Source organism: Colobus angolensis, unplaced genomic scaffold (assembly GCF_000951035.1).
Source record: "Colobus angolensis palliatus isolate OR3802 unplaced genomic scaffold, Cang.pa_1.0 Scaffold13, whole genome shotgun sequence".
Taxonomy (NCBI): domain Eukaryota; kingdom Metazoa; phylum Chordata; class Mammalia; order Primates; family Cercopithecidae; genus Colobus; species Colobus angolensis.
Genome location: NW_012114252.1, coordinates 21,704,274 through 21,715,101, shown reverse-complemented (window position 1 = coordinate 21,715,101; position 10,828 = coordinate 21,704,274). Strand labels below are relative to the sequence as shown.

The 10,828-nt window shown below is 49.6% G+C and overlaps 1 protein-coding gene across 5 annotated transcripts in view; it reads right to left on the bottom strand.

Annotated features, from left to right (window-relative positions):
- Positions 1-6,092: 6,092 nt before the first annotated feature.
- The window catches only part of ARHGEF7 (Rho guanine nucleotide exchange factor (GEF) 7), a 143,455-nt gene continuing 138,719 nt past the window's right edge, over positions 6,093-10,828 (bottom strand). For all 5 annotated transcript variants that reach the window (XM_011933903.1, XM_011933902.1, XM_011933907.1 and 2 more), the window contains 2 exons: positions 10,222-10,276; positions 6,093-8,840 (listed from right to left, as the gene is read on the bottom strand). In XM_011933903.1, coding sequence (XP_011789293.1) covers positions 8,718-8,840; positions 10,222-10,276 — 178 coding nt within the window. In that variant the 3' untranslated portion in view covers positions 6,093-8,717. The remainder of the gene's footprint in view (positions 8,841-10,221; positions 10,277-10,828) is intronic.

The following is a 10,828-nucleotide window of genomic DNA, read 5'->3' as shown; positions in this document are numbered from 1 at the left end:
CTCAGAGAACGGCATTGGTGACATGCCCGCCTTCTTGAAAAGCTTAAAGAAGCTTCTTGTGGCAGCCCTTTGGGGTGGGAGGTCCCCCCATGACACAGGGAAGGCCCATGAGCCCTGTGTCTGCCATGACCCCTCACCTCTCCAAGTCGGAAAACTCCATCCCAAGGGCATTTTCCACCAGCTCAAAGCAGCCCTGGTGTTTAGGGGAATCACATTCTTGTTTTTCTTTACACTTTTGCCACCTAAGCTTGTATCACTATATACTACGGTTCAACTTTTTAAAAAACTTTACATAAACTGAATCATTTAGTGTATTTCTACATCTGGCCTCTTTCATTCAATGTTATGTTCAGAGCGTCACCCATGTTGAGGAGCAGAGCTTTGGTTTGACATGTGCATTTTCACCACCTCCATTCAAACGATCTCGGTCATTTCTGTGGGGGATACTCCAAGAGCGGCACTGCATGGTATGGTGGGCAGAATTCAAAGATGCTGCAAGATTCCTGCCCCTGGTGTCCACCCCCGACCCTGTGAGGTCCAGGCAGGGTCAGGACGGTCACCCCCAGGATCTGTGAACAGGACACGGCCACCTCCGGGATCCACGATGAGGACGGGGTTGCCCTCAAGACCAGCGAATAGGATGGGGTTGTCCCCGGGATCTGCAAATCGGGCAAGGTCGCCCCTGGGGTCCGTGACCAGGATGGGGTCGCCCCTGGGGTCCGTGACCAGGATGGGGTCGCCCGAAGACCAGTGACCAGGATGGGGTCACGCCCAGGATCAGGCTGCATCGTAGGGCAAAGTGGGCATGATCCTGGCTCCTGTGATTATGGCACGAACGGTGGCACTCTGTCCTGGCTGAAGTCAGAGATTCTCCTGCTGGCTTTGGAGTGTGTGAGGGGCCAGGGGGCAGGGACCGAAGAGGATGACTAGCAGCCAAGGAGCAAAAGCAACCTCTGGCCAATGGTCAGCAAGAAAATGGGCCTCCATCCCTCCACAGCAAGGCGTGAACGCTGCCAGCCGCCTGTGTGCGTGCCTGGACGAGGCCCCGAGCTCAGAGGAGAACCTGGTCCCTCTGAGACCTTGATGACCGCCTGGGAAGGCCCCAGGCAGGGCCTGCAGCTCTGCCGTGCCCAGACTCCTGACCCACAGAGACAGAGACACACTTGGGGTGCTGAGTGAGGCACGCAGTGGGTCACAGCAGCAGCAAGTGAAGGCATGTGGGAGCTGAGTATCTGCGGCAGGTGACGCTCGGCTCTTTCTAAAGTGCTTGTACAAGTCACCCTGCAACCAACAGCGTCCACACCTTCAGAAATCCTTGCCAGTCTTCATCATTCTAGTGAGATTTTAATAGTATAATTTTTACCTTTAACTTGCACTTCCCCGATTATAAATGAGATCAAAGACCTTTTCTGTTGACTGGCCATTGTGGATATTCTTTGTGACATGTCTTTCAAATCTTTTGCCTTGTCTCACTTGTCTTTTTCTTACTGATTTGCTACATAGGCTGGGTGTGGCGCTTGGCGTGCAGTGCTCTCACTCCACGTGGTGCCGCTGCACCTTCTCAGTGGTTTAAGCAGTTTATCATTGGTTACATTCATTTCAGTCAAAGTTACTAACTTTTTTTGTGATTGGAGCTTTGTGTGTCCTGTTAAAAAATCTTTCCTAACTCTCAGGTCATGAAGATGGTCTCCTACATTATTTTCTAAAGGGTCCTCGCTTCCCCTGCACATTTTTGTTTGTTTTTGAGACGGGGTCTGGCTCTGTCGCCCAGGCTGGGGTGCAGTGGTGCAATCTCGGCGCACTGGAACCTCCGCCCCTCGGGCTCAAGCAATCCTCTCACCTCAGCCTCCCAAGTTGCTGAGACCACAGGCATGCATGACCATGCCTGGTTTTTTTTGTGTGGATTTTTGGTAGAGACGGGGTCTTGAACCCAAGCTCAAGCGATCCACCTGCCTCGGCCTCCTAAAGTGTTGGGATGACAGGCATGAGCCACCACGCTCAGCTTCCCCTGCACATTTAAATTTAACATCCACCTGGGATTAATGGGCACAGTGTGAGGGAGGAGTCAGGGTTCACATTCGTCCCCGTGGAAAAACTTCTGGCCAAAAAGAACTACTGACTGAAAACGCTGTCCTTTCCCCACTGCTCTGCAGCGAGACCCCTGATGTAACCTCCAGCGGTCCCTCCCTGGGCACCACCACTGGGTTGGCCGCCTAAGCCTCGTCATCCTGCCCACCAAGTCTTCCCGCCTTGCTCTGCGTCTGCACGAGGCTCTCAGCTATTCTTGGCACTTTGCATTTCCACGTAACCTGTTTCTCAAGATCCAGAAAAGGGGTAAAAAACTCACAGGACTTGGAACGCTGGCACGGAATCCACCAAGAAATTAACTGAACTGCTGCCTTTCCATGCAGTCCTCTAACCATCAACACGGAGAACTAACGACTTTCCACGCAGTCCTCTAACCATCAACACAGAGAACTGAAGCCCTTCCATGCAGTCCTCTAACCATCAACACAGAGACCTGACGCCTTTCCACGCAGTCCTCTAACCATCAACATGGAGAACTGATGCCTTTCCACGCAGTCCTCTAACCATCAACATGGAGAACTGACACCTTTCCACGCAGTCCTCTAACCATCAACATGGAGAACTGATGCCTTTCCACGCAGTCCTCTAACCATCAACATGGAGAACTGACACCTTTCCACGCAGTCCTCTAACCATCAACATGGACACAGTCCTTTAACCATCAACGTGGAGAACTGATGCCTTTCCACGCAGTCCTTTAACCATCAACACAGAGAACTGACACCTTTCCATGCAGTCCTTTAACCATCAACACAGAGAACTGACACCTTTCCATGCAGTCCTTTAACCATCAACACAGAGAACTGACGCCTCTCCATGCAGTCCTTTAACCATCAACATATCGCTCTGTTAATTTAGACCTTCTCTAAATTCTTTCAACAGTGTTTTGTAGTTTTCTGCATGAAGGTCTTGCATATTTTTCATTTTATTCCTACTTGATATCTTTGCTATTGAAATGATATTTTATATTTTCCATTTGTTCCTGATTTAGAGAAAATTGCTACATCTTATATCTGGCAGCATTATTAATTCTATTTAATTGCAGATACTTTTGTATTTCTACATAAACAACAGTATAGTTGGGAAGTCATGGCAACTGTAGCTGTTTCTTTACAACCTGTTCCCCTCCCCCTTTTCCTTGCCTTGCTCCACCAGCAAGCCCTGGGGAATAGCCGGTGAGAGTTACTAGCCTTCTTATATGTATATTGATAGGGTTTTTGGTAACTGTTCTCAATCAGACTAAAGAAAGTCCCTTTTATTCCTGGTCTGCAATTGGTTTCATCTCCACAAATGGGTACTGAGCTGTAACTAAATGTATTCATCATATGAGCACAGCATTTTCCCCTGGGTGGGCACAGCTATTTTCCTTCATTCTACAACAGACCAAGAGCCACAGGGCCTGGAATGTTCACAAATCTTGGAGAGCAATCATCACTCATTATCCTACTTCTGTACAAGCCTGACATTTTCCATCAGAAACAAACACAACAGACATAGCGGCCAAGAGAAGGGTCTGGCTGTTCAGGAAGGCAGGAGACGAGACGCAGGCTCCCAGGCCGGCAGGGAAGCCATGGGGTTGGGGGCTTGGGCGAATTCTTCCACTGAAACAAGACAGAGCAGCGGCGCACGTGGAGGCAGGTTTTTAAGTGTGGTGAGAGGTGGAAGCAGTTCCCTCGTAGTGGGCTCCACCTTTTTGTAAGCAGTCCAACGTCCTCTGAGGGCCAGGGAGGAGGAAGCGGGGTTGTACTTGCGAGACCCTGTGTAGCCACTGTGGAGAGCTGGAGACAGCACTGACCCCCAGTCACAGTCCATCTCAGCTCCTCCGATTCGCAAAGCACTTTCACAGCTGTAAAACCTGAACATGTTTGAGAATGGATGACCCTCTCCAGTGACCACAGGCAGCAACTGCTCTTAGAGATACGGCAAAGAAGGTGTGGCCTCCTAACTAACTAGGATGTGGCAGTGCTGGGGGTGCCGGGCTTGTTCCTGCACACAGGCCGGTCCCACGCCCTTCTCCTGTGGTTGCCCAGACACTAAGTAACTATCATGCACAGAAATGCAAAAGACCTCAACTGAGCAGCCCACCTACATGGGCATCAGTACACTGTTACTACAGGCACTGACAGCACCGGGGTGCGTTAAAAATGCAGGTTCCTGATTCCACCCTCAGGAATCAGCTCCTTAGGGTGGGGGTGCAGGAACTGACATTTTCTAAAAGCACCTAGGAGTTTGCAGGAAGGCCCCGCCCACTCGCCCATGTTTTAGAGCAGCGTGAAGCGGAAGGGGCCAGGCTAGGCAGGAGGTCATGACCCTAGACAAGGACGAGTTCGATATGCCTTAGAAAGATGAGCAAGGAGCCTGGCACAGGAAAGAACCACCCACCCCAATCTTCCCCACTTCCAAAGCCATGCTCGTGGGAGGGCGGCAGCTTCCCTGGGAAGGCGTCGATCACGAAGGGCATGTTTTGGAGTCAGCGGCTTCCATGAGAAGGCATCGCAACGAAGAGCATGCTTCCCCTGCCAACATGGCCCCATTCCTTCTGAGAAACTAGAACTGTACAACTGCCAAGGTCGTCATTTCCAAAACACCTCGTAAAAATATGGCAAATTCTATCAAAGTTAAAAACGCAGACGTTCCCAGAAGTTAATCATTTAGCTGCATGTGCAGTTGTGCAGCTGTATACATAAGGATATTCAGTAGAGCGTTTCTGCAATAGTGACTGCTCCCTCCAAAATATCCACTCATAGGTGACAAACTGCAGTGCATTCAATCAGGGGAATATTTATGCAGTGGTCAAAAACCATGAATGGTTCAAACCACATACACCCATATGGAAAGATACCTAAGACGAGGCTCAAAGAGGCAAGCTGGGAGAGAATATACTTAGTGCAACCTCGCTTGCTGGGAAAAAAGTTAAACAGAGACACCGCACATCGGCATTTGGTCAGAAGAATGAACAGAAGAACCTGGACACAGAACAGGAGCTACTTCTAGGGAACAGGGTCAGGGCACCGGGAGGTGGAATACAAGCTTTTTACTTTATATCCTGGCATACTGTTTCTATTTTCCCTATAAACAGGTATTGTTTTCACAATTACAAACTCTGGCACATGCTAGTTTTTAATTAGGAAAATAATACCTGCTTATGGGAAAAATTAAACAGTTATGCAAGAAAATAAAGTATACATGGCCCAGTATACCCTTAAATTTTTCAAGTGTACAGTTAAAAAACAGCATACATGGCTCAGGCACACGCTAGCTTTTAATTACTGGTGAGGTACCAAGTACAAATGCCTACCTACTCCACCAATAAGACGAACACTTCACATTAGGTGTCTTATGCATCACACGTTCTTGTCACAATGCAAACCAACAGAAATGGATTTTTGAACGCCTCCTTGTTTCAGCCTGAAATGATTAAAGTCCTTGAAAGCGCAGATCCTGACTTCCCTTGAGCTCCTACAGTAAGCCAGTTGGCTGGGCACTGCGTGTGGCTGCCTGACCTCTGGCTGGCTGAAATGGCATGCAGCGGAGCTGTGGGCACACCCACGGACAGGGGACCCCACTCGGTCCTCCCAGCCACCCTTCCGGAAGACACCCTCGTTTACACCACCGCCGCACGAGGACACACACGAGCGATTTCCTTTTGTCTTATGACAGCTCCTAAAAGGGACCCCACAGATACCTTCAAGGAAGTTTCGCTTCACAAAACGCTGTCCTGAGCGCCCTCCAGAATGCAGGCCATTCTTCCGGGCATGGGCGAGGACCTGGGGGCTGTGCCTACCACCGTGAGCCGTTACTTTAGTTTTTGTTCGTAAGACTTCCAGTGTTTTTTCCTTGTCTTTTAAAAAAAATCTTCAAATTTTCTCAAACTCTAGACTTTAAAGGAAACATGTTATCTTCCAGTATCGAAGACAGAATTTTCAAATCTAAAACAGCCCAAAGAAACTGTAAAGCTAACAAGCACACAGAAAACACATCAAAGAAGATGAAGCGACACATTCTGTGACATAAGAAAAATAATCAGTTTAATAATTACAGCAGTGTAGCATCAACATTGTAGTAGTCAACACTAGGACATTGTCTGTGACATTTAAATTAGGAGTTTCTCCGCACTTGTCCACGGGAGCCCTGGGGGCCCCAGAGGAGTGAAGAAATGATTGGCATTAAGGAGTCCACACAACCAGGGCAGGTATTCAAGGTCCCAGGCGCCCAGCACGTGTGGACAAGCACAGACGCAACCGAGTGTGAAGGAACGAGCTTCGGGTGCTACATTCCAACATTGCTGAAAACTGAAAGTGCTTCACATCTACAGGATAAGAAATGGCTTCATCTCCTCATCCATACAAGGTGAGAGCAAAGGAGTAACCCTCGGGCAGATCGTGGCCCCTTTAAATGTTTAGATCAGGTTCTCACCCCCTCGGGAGGTCACACGGTGAAACAAGATAGTTATATACAACAGGGCGGGTGTTTAAAGACTTGCTCTCAGACACATTTTTCCTGCTCCCTAAAAAGCCGACGAAGATACTGGATCCACAGAAAGTAAAGGCAATGCAGTAACAGGAGGCCCTCGCGGCCGCACCGTCCAGGGGAAGGGCTGTTAAAAACACAAGTATTCTTGTGAAATACTTCGATCTGAGCATTAAGGCAGGTCTGCAGGAGATCCGTCCTGGGGACTCGGACAGCAACGCTACCGGCTCCGAGAGGACGGCTAACGTCGCCTCCCAGCAGAGGGGCGGAGAGATCAGAGGAGAGTTGTTCCTGAGTTAAAACCTGCTACAACAGCAAACTCCAATACACTCAAGTTGAATGGTTTCCCACTGCAATGTCTTACGCATCACCAAAAAATAACTTGTAAAACTCAAGCTTACCAAAACAGAAAGTGTTGATCTTTGCTTGTGCCTGCATGAGTGAATAATCTGCTAAGTTGAGGAAGCTGGCAATTCTAGTGAGAAGTCCAGGTGAGGCCAGGTTCTGCAAGTACGGGTCAGGTCCATGCTGAGCCCAGGCAGACCCCGTGACCAGAGTCAGGGAAGGAAGCAGGAAGGGGGCTTGCTGGGCACCAGAGACTGTAATTAGCAAGGGCAAGGAAGAACCGTAAACAGTAACAGAACACTCTCCCAAGGTGCCCAGCTCAAAGGCATCAGTATACAAAGGATTCAGGTGCAGTTAAAGGGCAATTTGGCCAACAGACAGAAAATCAGAAAGTCAAATCTGATGCAAAATGAGCTGTTCTGAGACCAGTAATCCATGGCGTTGCCATTTTGGTTTTTAAAGACAGAACACTTGTTCTACGGAAAAGTGTATCTCACTTTAAAACCAACCTCTTCACGGGAAGGGAAACCAAAAGCAAAGTCCCTATGGTCACCCTTATTTATTGCTGAAGCAGAGCGAAAACCTGCCCCACGGGCTGGGCTTCCTGCCCAGGACCGCACAGGCTTTCCAGTGCCAGCCTGGGCCCAGCAAGCCGCAGTGAGGACAGGCTTCCTTCGTCTCCTCTGCACTGGAACCCAGTGGGGGAAACGTTCCCTGCTTACGCCACGTTACTTAGTGGAACCTAAGGTGTATATTGCTTTATTCTTGCTGAGGGAGGGGATTTTACTTTCGGTGAGCACTGAAGCCTGCTGGCTGCAGCCAGTGGTGGAGCAGACCTCGGGATGAGGCTGGCCTGACCGCAAAGCTCCATCCATCAGTATCAGTCTGGAGCACGGCCTCCATCTGTTCTCGTCAGCTGCAGTGACCTACAATAAATAATACATTCTATTTACAGGTTCTAGCAAGAGCTCTCTTTAAGGGAAGACAAAACAGTGTATTTTGTTGTTACTGAACTAGCCTGTACAGAAACGTCTGTGTCATCTCCCAAAACACAGCAAATCCATCTGAGAATCACAGTACTCAGACAGCGGACAAGAGCAAACACCTCTAGGTGGATGCAGCGGTGCCATATGGGCCTTCCTTGAGGTCAAGACTGAGTCTGTCAACCAGCAAGCTGCCCTCGGAACCCCGCAGGTCTGGGACCGGAACGCTGCTTTAAGAGGAGACTTCCGAATGGGACTGACATGTATCTCTGCAGGTATAAATAAGGTTATTCAGAAATACCGATATGGGGGGTGCTGTCACAGCACGGTGGAGGCCCTGGTGCTGCAGAACAAACCAGGCATCCACCAGGCTTCCGCTTCCGGTGGGTGCGGGCATGGGACTTCTTACTCACGTAGCTGGAAAGGACATTCTAGCATGGGGATTAGCCCGGACAGAACCACCACGGGTATGCATTCAAAATGGGATATTTACAAGAAAACATGTATATATAATATTTATATATTCAGTTCAAAGTCTGGAAAAACAAGACTTTTAGTCAGTCACTGAACTTATTGCAGAATGAGGTAACTGAGATGTTCACAGAGTGGGACTGACGCAGCTCAGGTCCTCAGAGTCAATCCCCCCTGTCTGGATTCATCAGTCATGGTTTGATCGTCTCCATTCGCAGAATAAGCTCCAGCTTTTCTATGTACAGAGAGCAAGGTGGTGCCCCACCCAGCCCTGCCCTGTGGTCCTGAGTGCACCCCGACGTAGGTCGGGGTGCCCAGCTTCACCTCAGAACTGGTCATCGACAGAACTAAGGACGTCCCTTATAGATTGGTCTCGTCCCAGGCAGGATCGTTCATGTTCTTCAGGACTTTCCTCACCAGCTTCTCTAGGTCTTTGCGGGCTCTCTGTTCTTCCTCTAGAGATTTCTTCATCTTTTTGTTATCCTGTAAATTAAGCAGACCACAGTATGTTTACTATCTTTGGCATTGCATAGGGCTTCCTTTCCCCAAATGGGTATCCTTGAGGAGCTAAGGCCTCGACTCATGAAATCCCACGTGAGCTGCCTATGGGCTGTGAGGTCATGGGGGTCCACAAAGTTCAACCACCTGGACAGGGTGGCAGCAGCGCTCCTGACTATGCTGCCGCTCCCGGGATGGAAATGGTCCTAATGGCGCTTATTAAGGCCATGAATGAATCTCCATAGAACATACCGTAAGAAAATGGCTGGAAACTGCAGACGGGACAGCTCCTATCCAGCCTTTCTGTCCATTTATAACCACCTTCCAGAGTTACAGAAAGGACTGGAAGTAACAGCCACTGACGGGTGCGGGAGCAAGTGGGCAAGCACCTGCTCTGTGCCACTGAACCCAGGCGTGTCTCAGATGCAGGAGGCAGGCACAAACGGACGCCTGCTGCCACCTGGGGCAAAGCGTGAACATGGAAGCCCGCCAGCCAAGCAAAGCAGTACCTGGAAGCCCTGCGGACACTGCTTAGAATGCAGAGCTCACGTCCAGTTCCACACGGCAACCTGCTCTCTATCCCAGACCACAACTCTTCTCAGGCCGTTCCTCGGCCAAAAGAACACCCCAGCCTTCCCTCGCCTAGCTGGGCAGGGCACCAAAGCCACTCCTACTCACATTCTGGGCACTGACCAGAACACCCTTGGTTAGTCACCACGTCTGGCTCGCTAAACTGGCTTCGGGAGCCAAGGAGCATGCTGTGGCAGAGGCTAATCTCAGGGCCCCTTGCAGGATTTGTCACCAGACAGAACTTTTGATATTTTAAATTATTCTTCCAACAGAATTTGCGATGGTTTATGACATCAAAATCAGTATTGTTTAAAAAAAAAAAAAAGAGTTTAAACAAGTCACTTTATAGACAACCAATTGTTTTATCTGCTGGACTTCTCAAAGACGCGACCTCCTTTTAGTTTTTGCTTATGCACAATCAGCTTTTCATTTTTATATGAGACGGAGTCTCACTCTGTCACTCAGGCTGGAGTGCAGTGGCACGATCTCGGCTCACTGCAACCTCCGCCTCCTGGGTTCAAGTGATTCTCCTGCCTTAGCCTCCCAAGTAGCTGGGGTTACAGGCACCTGCTGCCACGCCCGGCTAATTTTCGTATTTTCAGTAGAGATTGGCTTTTGCCACGCTGGTGAGGTTGGTCTTGAACTCCTGACCTCAGGTGATCTGCCCACCATGGCCTCCTAAAGTGCTGGGATTACAGGTGTGAGCCACCACACCCGGCCAGCTTATTTTAATATCGTATTCTTTTCTCCCATTTGAAAAAAAAAAAAAAAGATTGAAAGATGGATAATGACGTACCTGTCTTAATTCTTGAACTTCATCCTTTAATGCATATACGGTATCCACAAGACTCCTGAAACGGGAAACAGAGCACACGCGTCAACAGGGTGAGGCATGGAGAGGACACACGGAAACTTTCCAGGAGACACCACGGTGCTGAGTGGAGGACACGGGGCTGCCCTGCCTTACCTGTGTACTGTCTACATTCACAACTAAAAACTGTCGACCTCTGTGCACGGCAGGTTCAAGCCTAGTCAAGGGCAGCTTCAGTCTATGAAGACATTTTAAAAGTGAAGCTTCTGGCTGGGCCCAGTGGCTCACACCTGTAATCCCAGCACTTTGGGAGGCCGAGGTGGGCAGATCACCTGAGGTCAGGAGTTGGAGACCAGCCTGGCCAAAAGGATGAAACCTTGTCTCTACTAAAAATACAAAAATTAGGCATGGTGGCGCAGGCCTGTAATCCCAGCTACTTGGGAGGCTGAGGCAGGAGAATCGCTTGAACCCAGGAAATGGAGGTTGCAGTTAGCCGAGATGGTCTCGATCTCCTGACCTCGTGATCCACCCGTCTCGGCCTCCCAAAGTGCTGGGATTACAGGCTTGAGCCACTGCGCCCGGCCCCACCTGG